We start from the raw sequence: 19,618 nt of genomic DNA, 5'->3' as shown, positions 1-19,618 counted from the left end.
AGATACAAAATGATGCAAGACAATACTATGTGGCTGCCTTACATGGAACTGTCTGAAAGAACCAAATATACGCAAAAAGTTAGGTAACCATATAAGGCAGAGTCAATGACAGAGCTAACAGTGGACCCACAGTCAAGGTCAGAAGGAAAAACAGACAGCTAGGGGAAATGGGGAGGAAAAGCCGAGAGGAGAAAAGGTTTGTGCGAGGAAGTTACGGAAATCTGACTTGTGGGAGGAGAGTTAGTGTCGCTGTAACGTTAGCTGAGGCTGTGGGTGAACTTTACTGTAGGGCCCCTGTAGGGAAAAAGCCTTAATCAAGCAAAGGGAAGTCATTTAAAATGCTCCTAGGGTGGGAGGTAGGTTGAATGAAAGTTGTGTTTGAAGGAGAAAACAGAGTAACCTGACTGGGAGTCGAACCCCAGACCCTTTGGTGCAAGGGAGGACACTCCAACCAACCAAGCCACAATGGCCATGGTGGGCTAGGAGGCTTTGCAGTGACTCAGACCAGAACAGAACTGGGTTAGGGAAGCCAGCACCGGGAAGAAAGGGAGGTAGGGAGGTAGCTAGCAAGATTGGGATGTGGAAGGTGTCACAGACTCCAAAGGTTTCCTTACACCGGCAGTCGCCAACCTTTCGGACCTCAAGGACCACCGGTTGGCGACCGCTGCTAGAGTGTTTGTCAGCAGTGGCTTTTTAGTTAAGGAAGGGAGTTGGGAAGGGCAGACTGCTAGATACCTGGACTAAATGGTCAGAAGACCTCAAGAACGTGCTCACAATGAACACAGGGTAAGTACAGGCAAAGGGCTGTGTTCCCGCAGACTCAGCCACCAGCTTCCTTTTCTGTTTAAACAGAAAGGCTCCCTGAGCACCTTCACAAGCAGCAGGCGGCTCCAGGGGTCCGTGCCCGGGACAGGGCACTTGCTGTAATAAAAACACTAGGTCCTCAACTTACCAGATAACAAAACCGATTTTACCATAGGCTACAGTTCCTATGCATCTCATCAACATTTTAACACGGAGAAATGAAATTGAACAAAATGTTGGTAGAGGACCAGCCAAGCCTTCTTCTAGGAGGGTTGTGAGGGTTATACTGGCGTCGACATGGTGCAAAGCACCTTCAAATGTGTCTGGCACAAAGTGCGATTTTAGGGCCAATTATTATTTCATTCTTATTAACTAGAGATTTAGACTATAGCACCTAGTAGGCACAGTGCCTGCGTGTGCTCACACTCAACGACTGACTAAAACCCCCGCATCTAGCGACGGAGACTGGCCAAGAACTTGAGAGCAAAACACATTTCCCAGCCGCGGGCCCAGGCGAGGTTCGCGAAGGCTCAGTGCAAAGGATGCTGAGGACGCCTGGGTCGGGTCTGGTGCGGGAGGCAAAGCGGAGGACGGTCTGAGCCCGCAGAGCCGTAGCCCGGCAGCCGGAGGCCTCGCAGGCCGTTCCCCCAGGGTCTGGGCCGCAAAGGGGCGGGCGCGGACCTGCAGGAAAAACTCCCGAAGCCCGGGCCGGGCTTGGCAACGCCGCAGACCATATTGGGGGCGTCTGGCTTCCAGAACCGCCAGCCCCGCCCCGCCGCTCACGGGAGTCTCGGGAGAGCGCCCGAGCCTGTGGAGGCCCACCCGGGCCCGATCCCCCGACCCGGGCCGCCGAGCGCGGCGCCAGGCGCCAGGCTCCAGTCCGGGCCGGGAGCGCGACAGGCGCGTATTCCCCGCGCTCCTCCCTCCCATGATCCCCTGGGGCTCCGCCGCCGCACGGCCCGGCCTCTGACGTCAGCGAGGGCGGGGCGACGCCGTCACGTGACGGGGAGTGACCTCGCCGGCCGGCGCCATGGGGGCCTTGGACCCGGAAGTGGCGCCCAAGGCTCGCGGCGGTGCCGCGGGGATGGCGGGAGCCGGAGCTGGAGCCGGAGCGCGCGGCGGGGCGGCGGCGGGGGTGGAGGCCCGGGCTCGCGACCCGCCGCCCGCGCACCGCGCACACCCGCGCCACCCTCGGCCCGCGGCGCAGCCCTCCGCCCGCAGGATGGACGGCGGCCCCGGGGGCTTGGGCTCTGGGGACAACACCCCGACCACCGAGGCCCTTTTCGTGGCCCTGGGCGCGGGCGTGACGGCGCTCAGCCACCCGCTGCTCTACGTGAAACTGCTCATCCAGGTGGGGGCCGGGGGGCGGCGTAGGGAGGGGGTGCTCAAGTGAAGGTGACAGGCCTCGATCTGGTCCGATTGGGGCCGGGGGTCGATGGCAACGGGTTTGGGGGGAGGGGCTGGGGCCGCAGGGACGGTAGAAGAGGGAGGCCGGAGGGTTTGCGGGAGGCAGGGGCACAGGTTTGAGGGTGTAGGAGAGGTGCCAAGGGGTCCGAGCGACAGATTTGGGAGAGGGTGGAAGGAACAAGGAGCTTTGGAGGTGCAAGGAGAGGGCGATGGGATAGAGACGGGTTTCTTTGGGGGATGAAGAGATGGAGGCGAGAACTTAGAAAGGAAGGGGCCTATTTGGGGGCGAGTGAAAAAGCAACAGATTTGGGGGAGGGGCAGGGAATTTTGGCGAATGGGTGGGAAGGAGAATTGGGGGCCAAGACGAAATGTGTAGAAGATGAGCACATCTTCAGGGTGAAGGGAGCAAGAGCTCTGGCTTCGATAGGGATAGATTTAAAGGGATGGATTTAAGACAAAGGACGGGGTGCCGGGGGCCTGGGCCAAAAATTCAGAGCGGAGAAGGCATCAGACTCAGGAAGGAAGAGCAGGGCAATGGAGCTACCGGTGGTGGAATTTGGTGGGAGAGGGGGAAGGCGTAGGGTTTAGCAGGAAATGGGGGGGGGGCCTCTGGGTCTGATAGCGACGGCAGATTTGGTGGGAGGAGAGGAACATAGGGCGACGCAGTGGGGGAGGGGACTATGGCGTTTGCCTGGAGAGGGAGCGAGGAGGCTTTTAGGGGAAAGAATGACGCATTTAGAGGAGAAAATGGAAGTCACGGTGGGGGTCGGGAGATGGGTCTCAGCCCTTGTAACGGAGGCGGGGGTGCTGAAGGGGTTTGGAAGTATTGGAATTAGGCAGAAAGGGTAGTTGGGACATAAGATGGCAGGATAGAGAGGCTGACAGGAACTGAGGCCAAGGTAAGGATGTCTGCACAGTGCCATGCAGGTGCACAGGGTATACTGGTGCTGGCCAGCAGTGCCTTGCAGAGGCGGCAGGCTCCTTGAGAAAGGGAGAGGTTGAATGGGAAGGAGGCAGGGTGGAGGGATGCATATTTGGCCGAATTGGGTAGGTGGGGGTACCGAAAAGGGCACTGTTTAGATGGGAGTGGTTCAGGCCTGAAGATTTAGCCTAGAATTTTCCAGTTAAGAAGAGTGGGCGAGCTGAAACCGGTTTGGCTCAGTGGATAGAGCGTCAGCCTGCGGACTGACGGGTCCCAGGTTCGATTCAGGTCAAGGGCACCTAGGTTGGTTGTGGGCACATCTCCAGTGGGGGGCGTGCAGGAGGCGGCTGATCCATGTTTCTCATCAATGTTTCTAACTATCTCTCTCCCTTCCTCTCTGTAAAAAAATGAATAAAATTTTTTTTTTTTAAAGGAAGAAGAGTGGGCAGGGGGTGGGGAGGGGAATAAAAATTAAGATGGAGACCCAACCAAGATGTGAGGTTTGATTCGAGTTGAGGTGAATGTGTGTGAGATTTACTGTCTATAATTGTACTGACACTGGGAGATGCCATTGGATAAGAGGGATTTGGATGGATAAGAGAGATTGAAATCAGACTTGGAGTAGAGGGCATAAAGGGAATGGGGTAATAGATTTGGAGGATGGCCTGACTGGTACCTGAGGTGTGAAGTGAGGGTACTGGGAGCTAGTTTTGGCTGAGGGCTGGGGTTTTAGAGGGGCAGATAGGAGGATCAGTGGAGGGGGGATGCTGGAAAGGAAGTGGGAAGTGGCTTCATGTGGACCATTGTAGATGGTTTGCAGGTTTGAGAAGTTGAAATAAGTGTGATTTGAAGAGAATTGGGAATGAGGGAGAATGGGGAATTGGGGAGTAAAGGGAGGCTAAACGGTTAGAACAGTGGTCGGCAAACCTCGGCTCGAGAGCCAATGCAGCTCTTTGGCCCCTTGAGTGTGGCTCTTCCACAAAATACCATCTGCAGGCTCGCACAGACAGTGCGATTGAAACTCTGTGGCCCATGTGCAGAAGTCGGTTTTCGGTCTGGGTTTGAAGAAGTGGTTCTAACGCCGAGCCACACTCAAGGGGCCAAAGAGCCGCAAGTGGCTCGTGTGCTGCGGTTTGCCGACCACTGGGTTAGAAGAACTGAATGGTAGAGAGGTGGCCTATCCAGTTTGAACTCAGCTGGTCCTGAGTATAGCATACTTAGGGTGAAATTTTAATGGGCATAGCTTAGGAATAGTAACATTTTGTAAAAAGGTAGATACCAGTTTTGGGGGCTAACAGGCTTGGAGTGGCGGATTTGGGGTAAATAACGCAGTGCCTAAAATCGGGGCTCCTGGGAGTTAGCTTTCAGGGTTTGGAGATGGAAGGGGATAGGCTAACTGCCAGAATCTGATACAGGGCCACAGCTCGGGACTGGGTTCCCGGAATTGGGGATGGAATTGGGTAAGTGTGACTCGGGCTCCAATAATGGAATTTTGAGGGCAAGGAGAATAAGGGTGAAGTCTGGCTGCTGTGCCTGTGATCACCCAGGTGGAAGTTACAAATATAGATTTGGAAGCTATGGGGACATGAGGTGAAGGGACACAGCAGATTTAGGGGATGAAATTGGAATCAAGGGGACCCCCAAGATGGTTGTGACGAGACTGGATAAGACAGCAAAAGAGCATAGCTCAGACTTGGAGTAGAGAGGATAAAGAAATGCTGCCTGTGTAAGAGGAGGAATCAACACAAAACTCAAAACCTTTGAGCTTTTAACGCACAAGGGAATGAATGTGTGGAAGGGGAGGGCTAACTGCCTAGTCAGCTGGCTCATCCCTTTTCTCCAGCTCCTCTGGGATAGACTTTTTTGTAAAAAGAAGGTCTTATCCAGCCGAAACGGGTTTGGCTCAGTGGTAGAGCGTCGGCCTGCAGACTGAAAGGTCCCAGGTTCGATTCCAGTCAAGGGCATGTACCTTGGTTGCGGGCACATCCCCAGTAGGGGGTGTGCAAGAGGCAGCTGATCGATGATTCTCTCTCATCGATGTTTCTAACTCTATCCCTCTCTCTTCCTCTCTGTAAAAAAATCAATAAAATATATATATTTTTTTTAAAAAAAAGGTCTCATCCAGAGAAGCTTTCTTACTTTACAATCAGTAATATGTCAGGTAGCTCAGAATCCCATCCATAGGGACAGTGTGAACTTTCAAAAACCCTAAGGCAAAGAAGAAAGGGAATTGACCCAGGAAAGCACTAGAAGCATACCCAGTTCAGTTTTTAAGACAGAGCTCCCAACCCTGCCATTTCTGCTTTCCACATTTCAAGAGTTGCTCCTCTGGCATGACTCAGTGGTCGAGCATTGACCTGTGAACCAGGAGGTCACTGTTAGAATCCCCGTCAGGGCACATGCCTGGGGTACAGGCTTGATCCCCAGTGGGGGGCGTGCGGCAACTGATCAATGATTCACTCATCATTGATGTTTCTATCTCTCCCCCTCTCTCTTCCTCTCTGAAATAAATAAAAATATATTTATTTGTAAAAAAAAAAAGTTGCTGCTCTGGTTCACTGGTCCCCAGACTCCGCTGGCCTGCTTTGAGGGACAGGCTGCTGTTCCAGCCTCCTGTCAAGGAAGGAGACTTCTCACCCCACTTACGTGCTGGTCTCCCGGACCTGCTGCCTCCTGCCTGGCAGCCGAGAGTCTCCTCAATGGGCGGCTTAGCAAACAGCCTCACCCCTCAGAGACCCCACTTCCTCACGGGGTGTGGGTGGCTTGGTCCTTCACCCACATGAGGTTCACATGTAACAGCATCCACACAGCAAAAGGGACCATAGCCCCATGGAAATGTGGGACTTTCTGTCACAGGATATGGGCGATTGAGGTTAGAAAACAGTCGAGGAATTGTTTGAGGAGCAGCTGGGCTTTGAGGTGGCAGACTGTCTGTCTGAGAAGAAGAGATCTGTTGACATCTGTGGGTGCGGTAAGAAATTCGAGTTGTGGGTGACCTTTGGAATGGGTTACTTGGAGCTGAGCTGCCTGAAGTTTGGGGTGAGATTTTGTGTTTTGGTGTTAACCACATTTACAATTGAGACTGGACTGAAGTTTTTAACCTGGAGATGACAGTAAACTGAGATCTAGTCTGAGATGAGCTTGGGATTCAAAGTATATAAAAATAGGGGGTTTTGTCCTGGGGATGTCTGGAAGTTGAAGGTAATGATGTTGGGGGATGGGGATGACTTGGATAGTGGTAGGGCAGTCTCTGGGCATTTCTGCTCATTGGGAGATTCATGATCCTGATGGTTATAGTCACTGATGAAATTTTTTTAATGTTTTGTTGGGGAAACATCGACAGGAACAGCATTAGAATCTTTGGGGAAGGAGTGAGAGGCCTGGGAAGATGAGAAGCAGTGAGTAGGTCAGCAGTGGATCTGACCACCTGTGTTTGTTGGTTCTGAAGGTGGGCCATGAGCCGATGCCCCCCACCGTTGGGACCAATGTGCTGGGGAGGAAGGTCCTCTATCTGCCGAGCTTCTTCACCTACGGTGAGTGTGCTTCCAGGCGGGACCCACACCGGCGGAAGAGAAGCATCAGGTGGCCCTGGGGAACAGTGGGCAGCTTGGCACCCAGTCAGAGCTGGCATGGAGGAGGGGATCCCAGAGTCTGGCCCGAGGCAGCAGGGTGTTGGGGTGAGAGCTGGTGAATAATACAGCTTTGGTCCAGATCCTCTCCCTGGCAGCAGGTCAGGCGGGGCTAGAGGGGGTGGGCCGGGGGACGAGCGAGGGGGGGAGGGGGCACAGACAGGTGCTCAAGGGAGGAGCAAGTGAAGACGCTGATCCCTGTGGTCCCTGCCCCCAGGTTGTGCCTGGAATTGGGGCGGGGGGGGGGGGCGGGCGGGGGCAGTGAGGTGTCCTTTGCCTTCTGAGCAGCCGGCCCTGCTACCAGCTTTTTTGCTTTCCTGCTGCCATAGTAGGAGGCCTGGTTCTCTTTCTTCTTTTTCGGCCTCTTTCCTTTGTGTTCCCCGGGCATGGAGCCACCTCACTCTGGCATCTCCACCCACTGGGTATAGAGCAGTGCACGGTGAGTCTGGCTTTCCCTGTGGTGTGCCCTGACCAGCCGGGTGAGCTGGGGCACGCAGCCTCACTGCCCTGCCGGATTCCTCTGCGAGGGGCACCAGCATCTTCATGCCTGGCCCTTCACACCCCCCTCCCGGGCCTGGCCCACCCAGCTGCCTCTGCTGCTCACCCCCTGGGCCGTGGGCACCAGCTGCCCAAGAGCTTTCCAAGCCCCCATGGCTGCCCCTCTCCAGTCCCCCCCTCAGGGTGGTCATGGTGGGGACTTCCTTTACATGTGCCCTGCTGTCCAAGTTCACAGCCAGCCCGGTCCCCTCATGCCGCCTCCACCTCTGCTCTTACTCTTTGGTCGTTCCAGAATGTTCTCTGAAGACCTTTGTTTCTACTGAATAACGGGGCTTCGCCTCCTGTCCCCTTTGTTTCACTTCACCCACTCTGCTGTCACATTTCTCTTTCAGTCTTGCCGCCATGGTGCTGGGCACAGTCTGGGGCCAGTCAGAACGTGTCATTTTGTGGGGAAATGTGTTCTTATTTGTTTTTACTTCAAGATTGTCAGTGTGGGGGAGGGAGATCAGCATGAGGAAGGCACCCCCGGAGTGCAGTGAGGCTGGGACCCAGGCAGCACCGGGCCTGTGGGAAGCAGGGGCGTGGGCTGCCAGCCCCTCCCTGGGGCGTCTGTATGGCTGGGCACCCTCCAGCCGTGCCAGCCTTGTTCACATCGCACCATCGCCGCAAGGACTCAGGAGAGAGAACGGACTCACTGTCTCCTCTTGCGAAGATGAACAGAGTGCTGAGGTGCTCCCACCCGGTGACAGGGATGTGTTTTCCCCGGGTGTTGTGGCAGAGCCCATGGGTGTTTCCGGACACCACACTGCTCTCCGTGGGGAGAGGCTCGGCTGTGTGGAGGCCTGGAGCCTGTCTAGAAGCATCTCCTCCCCTGTCATGGTGGGGTGTGACAGGTGGAGGTGTCACGGTGGAGTGTGACTGGTGGAGGTGTGACGCAGAGCTTCCTGGGGGAGTTCCAGGGGCTGTAGAACCCCTGCAGCCGGCAGAGAGGAGAGGGGCGGGGCTTTGGGCCCAGCTGGGCCTCTGTGGACATTTTTGCTGCCTTTCTCTGCTCTCATTTGTTCATTCTTCATCTCAGAGATGGGGGAAGTAGGGAGCCTAACTCCTTTTTCGCTGCTGGGCAGGTGAATAGAAAGAGGCTGAGTGCCTCACTGGAGGTCACATTTGTTTACCCAGCCTCCCTCTCCCTCTTACTGAGTGGTGCTCCCCTCCCCCAAAACAAACCTCCCTCTGCCCACTCTGAAGCCAGCGCCTGTGTTCTCCGCCCTCCCCCCCCTTCCCCAGCCCGCCCATCTCAGGAAGCAAGTGTGCAGGGAGCAGGTGCTGCAGCCTGGGAGAGCCCCCTAGCAATGGCCGCGGCGGGGGACTGCTGGGTGGCAGACATATTGCAGAGAAAGGCCGGACAAGCCGGTTCCTGCCACTGTGAGGCGCTGGAGAGCTGAGTCGCGGGTCTGAGGGGAGCATTGTCTGAGAACGTTCTGCCAGCTTCCAAGTATGCAGCTTTGTAAAAGTACAGCAGCTTTTTGAACACAGTTTTAAAGTTGATATTAAAGAAAACAACAAAACATTAAAAAAGCGATCCTTTCAGAGACGCCAGTGAAGAAGCTCGGACTCGCAGGTGGCTCTGGCTCCCTGGCTGCTGACGTTTTTTCTGTAAAATAGTCCTTGCCTCTGCTTTGGCTCCTTCTCCACTTCAGGTCCTCTCCTGTCTTGGTTAATGAATGCCACCCGGGCCAGGTGGGGTCCCGGGGCATGCCCAGCGGACACGCATGAGCGTCTTCTGGGAGTCCTTTTTTCCTCCCTTGGGTTGAAAACTTTATTATTATCTATGGGAACCCTACCTTTCTCCTTTCCCCTGAGAAACACATTTTTATTTTTATTTTTATTTTTTTTAATGAACAACAGAACTGGTTTCTGGGTTGCAGCGCTGAAGTTACCGAGTTGAAAACTAGAGCTCGGTTTGCCAAGTAGATTTGTCAAAGCTAAAAAAGGAAATGTGTGAACTGTCAGGAATGCGTTTTGAAGGCTTTTATGTTTTGAAGGGATGGGCTGGAGAAGAAGTGGGTGGGGCCTGATTGCTTCCAGGCTCCTGGACGGATCTCCCCTCCGTGACTGTGACTTCAGAGTGGGCGTCTGGGCTGGCGTGACACTGCCGCCCCTGCTTCCTTTTAGCCAAGTACATTGTGCGAGTGGATGGGAAGATCGGGCTGTTCCGAGGCCTAAGCCCCCGACTGATGTCCAACGCCCTCTCCACCGTGACCCGGGGCAGCATGAAGAAGGTGAGGCCCGGGAAGTCAGCAGCAGGGGCCAAGGTTCCCCTGAGCTCCCAGCGCCCCAGAGGCAGCCTGTGCACTGGTCCAGCTGCCCCGTTCCCAGCCTGGCCGGCCCCCACCCCAGCACCATAGCCAGGCCCCAAACCCTGGTGGCCCGCTCGTTGGTCGGGAGGGTTCCTGCCCCACAGTCTTCCCGCTTTCCCCCGGCTGTGACCCCAGGCTCCAGCCCTGGTTCCCTGAGGCTGGCCAGCCAGTGGCCACGGCAGAGGAAGTGGTAGGGGCTGCTGCCATGAGTTCCCGCAAGAGGCACTGTGACTTGCTTGGCCCTCCTTTGTGTTCGCTCAGGTTTTCCCTCCGGATGAGATCGAGCAGGTGTCCAACAAGGACGACATGAAAACCTCTCTGAAGAAGGTGGTGAAGGAGGTAGGTGCTGGAATTGGAGAGGGAGAGGCCCGGGGAGAGGGGTGGGACAGGTCTTTGAAGAGGCTCAGGGTTGGGTCCTCATGCTTGCATGGCAGGGGTGACGTGGAAGGCCAGTGTGGATACCGCAGGGAGCCCCAGAAAGCCTGCAGCTGTTTGAGGGCCTGGCCTGGCCCCAGCAGCACTCCTGGGGGCTGGGAATTGGAGGTGGGCAAAAGTGGGGCCACCTGAGGGAGACTGACCCCCTGTGGGGGCTGCGGGATCTCAGTTGTGCCCCATTTGAGTTCTTAGCTCCCCAGGAGTGTTCGTTCCAGACGCAGGCCAGACTGAGTGGTTGCCAGGGTTCTGACCCCCCTCTGCCCTCTTGCAGACCTCCTACGAGATGATGATGCAGTGCGTGTCCCGCATGCTGGCCCACCCCCTGCATGGTGAGCCGCCCCACCAGAGACCGTAGCGCAGAATGGGATGCCCTCGCGGACGGTAGCTGGGCGGCGGGAGACTCACGGGGAAGGGGCAGTGAGGTGGGAGCATTGCATTGCAATCCCATGAGGAGAGGTTGGCCGGGATCCTGTCCAGAGGGAGCTGAGGCTCTTCCCAGGCAGAAGATGGGGTGCTGTGGCCATGGGGTGTGCTGGGAAGCCCAAAGGCCCTTCCCCCCCACTCTGTGACCCAGGCCACGATTTGCAGGGGCCACTCAGCGGGACCCCACAGCTGGCTGTCCTGGGCTCTGTGTTTGCGTCATGTCATCTCTGTGTTTTCTCTCTCCTCAGTCATCTCAATGCGCTGCATGGTTCAGTTTGTGGGACGGGAGGCCAAGTACAGGTGGGTAAATCTCGGGACTGAGGCATGGCCTCGTCCCCATTCCAAGTCTGGAGGACAGGCCGTGCTGGCCAGTCACTGCCCCTTCTCAGCCTGGGCTCTGATGTGCTGGCTTCAGAGGAATGTAGTGGCCTCCATAGTCTGTGTCCAGAGACCTTTTCTCTGTGTCTCTTGTCCGGGCTGCCCGGGACGGGCCTGGGTGCCCTGCAGAGAGGTGCCTGGCCGGGGAGTTGGTTTGGATCAGGAGTCCTGGCACCAGAGCTGATTCTTTACTTAGGACTGAAACAGGGTTTCCTCCTGCCCCCTAGGCCATGCCCTAAGGATTTCTCCACTGTCCTAGCACCTGCTCACAGCTCGTTTCCTCCCCTGTCCACTGCAGCTGGTGGCCAGGTGCTCACTGTGCATCTGCGCACCGCGCTGCAGGGGCTGGGGCAGAGGTAAACAGCCCTTCGCTCCGGCATTATCCCTCCTGCCCTCAGGCTCAGTCAGGACAGGAGGCGGATCCGGATGCCTGTGACAGCAGGACCCGCCTCTGTTACCCTCTCTAATTCTCGTTTCCTGGGTTCAGCCGCTCTCTGCTGCTGTCCTGTGGGGTCCCTGCCCCAGGAAGCTTGGCTGCTAGGGGCCCTCACTTGGGGCTCACTAGTGGGAAATTGGCCCGTCCCCCCAGACTGAAATGTGAGCTCGGCAGACGGACCAGCAGTGGCCGTGCCACTGTTCTGAGGAGAAAGATAGTGGGGCCTGGCAGAGCTCGTGCCCTGGAACCAGCACCAGCCAAGGCTTTGGCTCCCACCGCCTCTCTCCTGGGCCTCTGCCCCCTGAGGCTTTGCAGAGCCTCATGCAGGACAGGCCACTTGGCTTTGCAAGGTCACGGGGGTTGCTCTGGAGCCTCCTTTCCATTTCTCACCCAGAGGCCCATCTGGTCTCCGCAGGCCGTGATGAGTGCCGGTCCCGGGCTTCTTGCTGGGGAGGCCAGATGCTTTCCCAGGCTGCCTCTGGGCGCTCTGCTGCAGGTCCCTGTGCTCCTCCTCTGCCTTCTGGGAAAGGAACTCTGCCTCTTGCCACTCCCCCTGCTCTCACTCAGGCTTCTCTACCGGAAGGTCGCTCAGCCAGAGAGAAGTCTAGGGCCAGGCAGAAGTGCCCATCAGGGTGCCGTAGCCCAGGCGGCACGGTTTAGGCCTAAATCCCAGACCCACACAAAACAGTGGTTGCTAACTGCTGAGTTCTGCCCAATGCTGGTGGGGTCTCTGACCTGGGTAAGTACCCTCCCACCCTCAAACAAGAGCTCTCATCTCCACTGGGTTCTGCCTGGAAGCAGAATCTCCCCTGCCCATCCCAGCCAGGACTCATGGCTCTGAGCAGCAGTGGGGAGGGGGAGGACAGGGTGCTTCTCCAGGTGACTGAGTGACCTCTAGCCCGTCTTGCTTTCTTCACAGTGGCGTGCTGAGCTCCATTGGGAAGATTTTCAAAGAGGAGGGGCTGCTGGGATTCTTTGTGTACGTGAGTTTGTACCCCCAAAGCTGGCCGCGGGCATGGCTCTGCTCACAGGCTCCCTCAGCCCCTCAGGCCGCAGCTGCTGGCCTCAGCCTAACCCCAGGCCCCGCTCCTGCCTGAGTGGCCGCACTTCACGGCGCATTCGAGCTGCAGATCATCCGGACTAGAGCTGTGCATGCTGGTCCAGACCCGGCCACACAGAGATGGTACTATTTGTTCAGTGCTGACTGCACTGGCCACCCAGGCCCTGTCCATTTGCCAGGGCGGGGGTGGGCATGGGGCTGGCCATGAGCCAGGGCACTCTATCGTTTCATTGCTGAAAAATGACTGGCAATCTGTGCCACGCACTGAGGACCGAACACTGACAGCTCCCAGTGACAGCATTTCTGAGTTCTTCCTGTGTGACATGTAGGGAATTTCACATAACAGTCCTATTTCTGGCTTCTTTTAAAAAGTCAGAAAACCTGGCGCTGCTCAGCCTGTGTTTGTGCAGAGTACCTGCCAGCAGGGCACACAGAGCCTCTGCCTTCCTGTGTCTCACACCCACCTCGCTTTCCCTGTAAAGAAAACACCGGCAGAATAATCCATAGATGGAGCCCCAAAGCCGGGCCTGACAAGTGTCATCTGTTTTGCCTTTTAAGGTCCAGGCAGTGGCATGTATATACTTAGTACGGGCTCTCTGTTTACTCATACTGTGGTTTTATAGTTGGCCACATGTTTTCATTTATGATCCAGTGTAACCAGGAATCTCTATGTGTGTGCGTGTGCGTGTGTGTGTGTGTGCGTGTGTGTGTGTGTGCCTCTCAGGAGGTGATGTTTGCCCCGGGGACGTTGGTACTGCCTGGAGACATCTTTTGTTGTCCCAGCCGGTATGCAGGAGAGGCCAGGGCTATTGTTAAACATCCTGCAGTGCCGAGGGCAGCCCACAACGAAGGCTTATTAAGCCCGAAATGTCAGTAATGCCAAACCTTACCTTATGTGCACACACTCATTTTTATATATACACCCGTGCATATATGCTTATATATTTGCCACGTGACTGGTGTATCAGACTTTAAAACACTACCCATCGCCACCTCTGGTGTTTTGTTTTTTAAAAAAAAAGATATTTGCATTGCTCTAACTGGTTTGGCTCACTGGATAGAGCATCAGCCTGTGGACTGAAGGGTCCCAGGTTTGATTCCGATCAAGGGCATGTACCTTAGTTGCAGGCACATACCCAGTAGGGAGTGTGCAGGAGGCAGCAGATTGATGTTTCTCTCTCAACGATGTTTCTCTCTATCCCCCTCCCTTCCTCTGTAAATCAATAAAATATATTAAAGAATATATATATATATATATATATATATATATATATACACACACACACACACACATTTATTTATTTATTTATTTATTTATTTATTTATTTATATTTATTTCAAAGAGCAAGAGGGGGAGAGAGAGAGAAAGAGAGACATCAATGACGAGAGAGAATTATTGATTAGCTGCCTCCTGCACACCCCTACTGGGGATTGAGCCCGCAACCTGGCATGTGCCCTTGACCAGAATCAGACCTGGGACCTTTCAGTTTGCAGGCTGACATTCTGTCCACTGAGCCAAGCCAGGTAGGGCGCCTCTGGTGTTTCCACACTCACTGTGTAGTGCCATTCTGGTGTGTGACTGGGACTCCTGTTGGTCACTTACCCTTCGGGTTCTGCTTCTCTTCCCGTGGGTGTGGAACAGGGACACACGCAAACGTTACCGTTCTCAGAAGTCACCAAAGGGTCCGTGTGAGAGGCCGCCTGGGCGCAGGTGGGAGCAGCATGATTAGAAATTGCATTCATGAGGTTCATTTTCTTAATATCCCTCATAACATAGATGTGTTGCATCTAATTCTTGTGAACTTTTTAAGTATTTTGAAATATGATTTTAAAAAACTCAAAAATCATAATTCTACTTCCCCTCCCAAGAGATAGCCATTTTTCTGGAAATCTTTTCAAGTCACTCCATATCTACACCAGTAAATAAGCACATTAAAAGCACCCGCACACGCAGGTGCTGGATCTGGGCGGAGCTTCCCCTCTGCTTACCTCAGAGGCCGTCACTTTTTTTTTTTTTTTTAATATATTTTATTGGTTTTTTAATTTAATTTTTTTTTTTTTTACAGAGAGGAAGGGAGAGGGACAGAGTTAGAAACATCAACGAGAGAGAAACAACAATCAGCTGTCTCCTGCACACCCCCTACTGGGGATGTGCCCGCAACCAAGGCACATGCCCTTGACTGGAACAGAACAGAACCTGGGACCCTTCGGTCCGCAGGCCGATGCACTATCCACTGAGCCAAACCGGTCAGGGCTGAGGCCGTCGGCTTTAAAGGTCGGTGCTTGTGAAGCTTGCTTGGTTGTGAACATTCTGGGGGAAGACCACATGCGTTGAGCAGTGATTTGTGAGAGTTGGTTAGGCATCAAGGCCAGGAGAAAACTACCAACATGTAGGCACTCTTTCATAATCTGTATTGAAAATCCCGGATTTAGCAAAATTCACATCTTTTGAGGCCCAGCTTCTGTGGTTTGAAACCAGAAGCTAATCCGGTATCAGACGAAGCACATAAGCCCAGCCCTGGAGAAAGGAGCGTGCCGCCTGTGTGCGTAGCCGCTGGCCCGTGGCCCTGCAGGCTCTGCGGGAGGCGGTGGATGTGCTGAGGTTCGGAGCTTGGAACATCCTTGCTGCTTCCTGGGCGTGGAGCCCCCGGAAACCCCCCTCCCCACCCGGCTCATCTCTGCTCACCTTGTCTTTTAGCGGCTTAGTCCCTCACCTGCTGGGCGATGTGGTTTTCTTGTGGGGCTGTAACCTGCTGGCCCACTTCATCAATGCCTACCTGGTGGACGACAGCGTGAGTGACTCCCCAGGGGGGCTGGGGAACGACCAGAATCCAGGTTCCCAGGTTTGTTGGAACAAGGACTTGTTCTTTCTGTGTGCCTCTGACGCCCAGGGTCTGGGGCAGACTCAAGGACTCTGGGGTTCTGAGCGCCAGGCCCCGAGGGCTAGAGAGGGCTTCTGGGGGAGAGGTCTGAGCGGAGACCTCTGTGGTCCCCAGCTTAGCTTTGCCGCAGACTGGAGACCTGGAGTTCATGGAGTGCCCGTCCCTGAGCAGCTTTAGAAATCAGAAATCCTAGCTTATCTAAGACTGTGTGAGTTATGGCCCAACTAGGGTCAGGAAACAAGAGAGGCCGACTCCCAGCCATCCTCTCACTCCTGCTTAGTGTGTGATGCTTTGAAAACCCTATGTGAACATTATGACGTTGGCTCCTGAGAGCACCCGGTTGCGAAGGGAGCAGGGCAGGCATGCCATCCTGTCTCCCAGACAGAGACGCTGAGGCCCAGAGACAGGCACTTGGCTGGGATCGACAGGGCTGGGCCTCGGTCCTCCCTGTAAAGGTAGGGGTGCTCCCCTCTTTATGTTTTCAAATCAGCTAGGAAGTATGCTATCCAGGAGCACCCCAGTATTGTGTTCACAGAGGCCCACACCTGCTGCGCACAGACCTCAGCAGTTGGGTCGGGCATGTGGAGGCCTTGCCTTCTAAAAGGCACCGAGAAGAAAGGAGTCTAAGCACCTGATGGCTTGACCGATTCTGTCTGAATCCAGATGAGAGTTGGGGAACAGTGATGGGTGAGGGTTGCTGATAGCCAGCCATTGTAACAGCAGGGATTGCCAACCCCAGGAAGGAAGGTGAGGACTTAGGGACCTGTCTACTGGGGTGGAGGTGTCATAGTCTACATGTGTCTGTGTCTGGGCAGTTCTGTGTGTGTCTGGGCTTGTGCCTGGTGAGTGAGCAGTGAGAGCCTCAGTCAGTCTTGGGTAGGTGTCTTACTGGCCTTTCAAAGTGAGCGAATTCAGATGGCCCCTTTCTCAGGGCCTCGTGGGTGGGGAGCTGCTGCCGTCAGAGCGCCAGGCGGGGACAGCGGAGGTGGAGGGGGCGTCCCACAACTGATGGGTTCCCTCTAGTCTAGGTGGGCGGGTGTGTGACCAGGCCTGCTGCGTTTAGCCTCCAACGACAGCACTCAGCAGCTCCCCTGAAAGTGCTTTTAAAGGCTAAGGGGAAGCTGGCACTGGGCAGAGGGTGAGCAGGCCTGCATCCAGGGGTCTTGTAGGTGCTTCACCTGGTGGGATGGCCATGCCACAAGATGCTGAAGGTTAGGTGGTCCCTTTCTGGGGCAAGGTTGCGGTCTGAAGGGGGCAGGAAGCCAAGCCCTCCCCCATTTTGATGTAGGACGGATTTGGGCCTGGGTAGTTCAGGTGGCTGGCTGTCTTCTGGCCGGTGAGCACTCCCTGGGCACTGTGCCAAGCCTCACACTGACCAGGGCAGCACAGGCCGAGCCCTCGCAGCTCACAGCCAGTGGGTTGCACAGGCCAGCCGCCAGGGATCCCCTCGCCTGGCCTTCACTCCTCGCCGTCCCTGCGGGACCAGGGAATCCCTTCAGTCTGGCTGTCCCACCCCTGCCTCCCAGATCTTCCCGTGGCTCTGCTCCAGGGCCGTGGAGGCCGCTGGCAGGCCCCGGAAGTGTCACAGGGGTGTGTGAGGCAGGGAGCAGTCGGGGGGGAAAGGCCAGGACCAGGCAGCACGGCAGGGCTCTGCAGTGAGACGTGTGCATCCTGAGGTGTCCGTGGCAAACCCGTCTTCCTTTTTGTCTCTGCAGTTCAGCCAGGCCCTGGCCATCCGCAGCTACACCAAATTTGTGATGGGGGTAAGTCAAGTCAGCCGCCCTTCCCTGCCCCAGGGGCCTGGGACGGCAGCTCTGGGGTGGCTGGGGGCCGGCCGTGGTGTAGGATGTTGGCACAGTGTGCCCCTGCCCCTGAGCCCCGGTGGGACTGGCGAGGGGTCACTGACACGCAGGTCTCCCTGGGTTTCAGATCGCCGTGAGCATGCTGACCTACCCCTTCCTGCTGGTCGGTGACCTCATGGCCGTGAACAACTGTGGGTAGGTGTGCGCCCCTCCACCAGGCACTGTGCCAAGGCTGCTGGGCACCCAGCCGAGCCTGTCCAGTGCTCTGCCCCCTCCCATCTGGGCCTGACATCCCACCTGGCACCCTGGCTCCCCTTTGGGATGACTGGTTCGGGATGCGGGTAGCGGCAGTGCCACGCCGTTCCTTGGGGTCTTTCCTTGGTGATCACCTCCAGGGTGCTCAGGGTCTCACACGCTCCCCTTCCCCGCAGGCTGCGGGCTGGGCTCCCCCCCTACTCCCCCGTGTTCAAGTCCTGGATCCACTGCTGGAAGTACCTGAGCACGCAGGTGAGCGAGCTCCCAGAGGCGGCCTGAGCCGGCCACGGGTTTGTGGGCGCTGCACTGTGGAAAGATAAGGATTGCCATAGAATCCAGGGTTGTGAGGAGGATAAAGAGAATGTAAATGCAGACTTGGTTTAAGACATTTAAATGGACTGCACTTTATCTTAGGGTTTGAGGTAGTTAGCTCTGAGTCCACTTAAAAATTTACATCAGAAAAAGTCCCCTTTTCTTCAACTCTTAAGACGGCTGGATCAGATGTGTGGGAGCCATGGAGGGGCACACACCCTCTCACACCTGGAATAAGACGCTGGAAATGGGCCGTGGGGTTGAGGCAGCCCCTGCCAGGCAGCTGGCGTACTGGGGGCGGAGCCCTCTGGCGGGACACCCTGTGCCCACAGAGCCTGGGCCTGACCTGGGCCACACGGTGGGCCTGTGTGGGGGCAGTCTGGGGTTGCCACCCAAGCACCTTCCTCCTGGCTGGAGCCCCCCCGTCAGGGCTCCTGGTGTCTAGGACAGATCCTCGCCTCCCTAGCCTTGGTTTGCCTCGTGAAACGGGCAGTGCCTGGCGAGCAGCCCGCGCACTGCTGGCCTGGGGTTAGCGAGAGGACAGAGGGAGGGACGCGGCAGGCAACAGTGGGTGCGGTTCTTCCCAGTGGCCAGTGCGTTCCCTGTGCGTCTCGTCCTGTGGGCATTGGAGGGGCCCGGGCCACTTGGGCTCTGGAGCCAGAGGACCCTCCTCTTTGGGGGTGCTTACTGAGTTACCCATCACCAGTGAACACCTGTGGCATGGAGTGGCCAGTGAACCACTTCGGCTCAGGCAGGTTGTGACCTTTTCCTTCAGGGATGCAGCCTGGGCCCTCCCCGCCCCTGAGCTCGGAGCCGCTGGGCCCTCCTTCGCTCACACTGGCCTTGCTCGGGGGCAGGATGGGAAAGCCGGCCGCCCCTCTCGCTGACCCAACCTCCTCCCCGTCCAGGGCCAGCTCTTCCGCGGCTCCAGCCTCCTTTTCCGCCGGGTGTCGTCAGGATCGTACTTCGCTGTGGAGTAACCTGAATCACTAAGACCCGCGGCACAGCCTGGCAGGCCGCCCGGCCGCCGCAGGGGGCCCGATCAGCCTGGGCCCTCGTAAGACAACTCTAACCCAGCGACTCCTAGATGTGCCGCAGCCCAGCCGGGCTTCGGCGTCCATGTTTGCCCTGTGTCTGTCCAGAAGCGGGCTTGAGTGGGGTGAGGCTGCATCCAGGGATCAGTCACCTGTTGGGCCTGGGGAAGGGGGGGCGGGGCTGGAGAACGGGGCGGCGGGGGAGGGGGGCCCAGGCTTCACAGAAGCAGAATCCCCGTGCTTCCCACACGTGCCAGGTCTGCCTGTTGCAGGTCAAAACGCTGCAGAGGCCCCGGTTGGATGGGAAAAGGCTCTTGATGTCAGGTCCCACCCCACTCGCCCCCAGTCAGCCCCCAGCTCCCCCTGCAGCTCAGCTGGGAGCGCCATCTCCTGCTTGTAAATAGGGCGTGATCGCCTGCCACCAGCCGCCATCATGCCCAGGCCTGTGCTAGAAGCTGTGGCTAGGTTCTGCCGTTTTTCTCAACACTACTTTTCTGATGGCGAGGCAGCCCCTCTCAATGGGAAATCACGTGGCCACTCAGAATGTGTACCTCATTGAATGCACACCTGCTTAATGGTGACGCCTCGTGTGCGGGATCTGGTTCCCTGTGCACTTGTGAACACCCAGAAGTTAGGCAGATCAGTATCTCTAGTCCTACCCACTTTGACCGTTTCGTCCTCAAATAAATGTGCTGGTGGTGATTTGGAGTTTTGTGGGAGTCTCTTACTTTGATCTCTCAGTTCTTGGTGTTTGTGCGAGGATGTGCTGTGGAGTGGCAGGGCTGAGGCAGCACAGCCTGGGTTGAGAAGTGCCAGGCACGGTGTAGATCAGCCACCTGGGGGGTGGTGGTGGGGACATGGGGGTGGTTTCTGAAACAGACTGGTCAAGATGCCATTCACAGATCAACAAGCCGTGCGTGGGCCTGTCGCTAGGGAGACAGTCCCTTTTAAAGGCTTCCCAGCTTCCAAAGGTGTTCCTCCAAA

The 19,618-nt window shown here is 56.4% G+C and overlaps 1 protein-coding gene across 2 annotated transcripts; it reads left to right on the top strand.

Annotated features, from left to right (window-relative positions):
- The first annotated feature begins 1,804 nt into the window (after nt 1-1,804).
- Nucleotides 1,805-19,342, top strand: MTCH1 (mitochondrial carrier 1). 2 transcript variants are annotated; one of them, XM_084890072.1, is made up of 12 exons: nt 1,805-2,155; nt 6,582-6,666; nt 9,433-9,539; nt 9,879-9,956; nt 10,324-10,381; nt 10,724-10,775; nt 12,209-12,268; nt 15,048-15,141; nt 16,947-16,994; nt 17,161-17,228; nt 17,465-17,540; nt 18,509-19,342. In XM_084890072.1, the coding sequence occupies exons 1-12, from the start codon at nt 1,835-1,837 to the stop codon at nt 18,578-18,580; spliced, it is 1,119 nt and encodes a 372-aa protein (XP_084746198.1). In that variant the 5' UTR covers nt 1,805-1,834; the 3' UTR covers nt 18,581-19,342. The 2 variants fall into 2 exon arrangements, with proteins under 2 accessions (XP_084746198.1, XP_084746197.1); XM_084890071.1 differs by having other exon boundaries at nt 15,048-15,192.
- The last annotated feature ends 276 nt before the right edge of the window (nt 19,343-19,618 follow it).

The sequence above is a fragment of the Pipistrellus hanaki genome, assembly GCF_964339955.1.
Source record: "Pipistrellus hanaki genome assembly, chromosome: 7".
Classification (NCBI taxonomy): domain Eukaryota; kingdom Metazoa; phylum Chordata; class Mammalia; order Chiroptera; family Vespertilionidae; genus Pipistrellus; species Pipistrellus hanaki.
This window is presented reverse-complemented; position numbering and strand designations above follow the sequence as displayed.

What these genes read in the sequence shown, in the direction of transcription:
- MTCH1 (XM_084890071.1), top strand. Translation starts at nt 1,835, where the DNA reads ATGGGGGCCTTGGACCCGGAAGTGGCGCCCAAGGCTCGCGGCGGTGCC. An exon ending in GGGCTGCTGGGATTCTTTGT is followed by an intron (nt 12,269 to 15,047) that starts GTACGTGAGTTT and finishes CTTGTCTTTTAG; the next exon opens with CGGCTTAGTCCCTCACCTGC. An exon ending in ACCAGAATCCAGGTTCCCAG is followed by an intron (nt 15,193 to 16,946) that starts GTTTGTTGGAAC and finishes TTGTCTCTGCAG; the next exon opens with TTCAGCCAGGCCCTGGCCAT.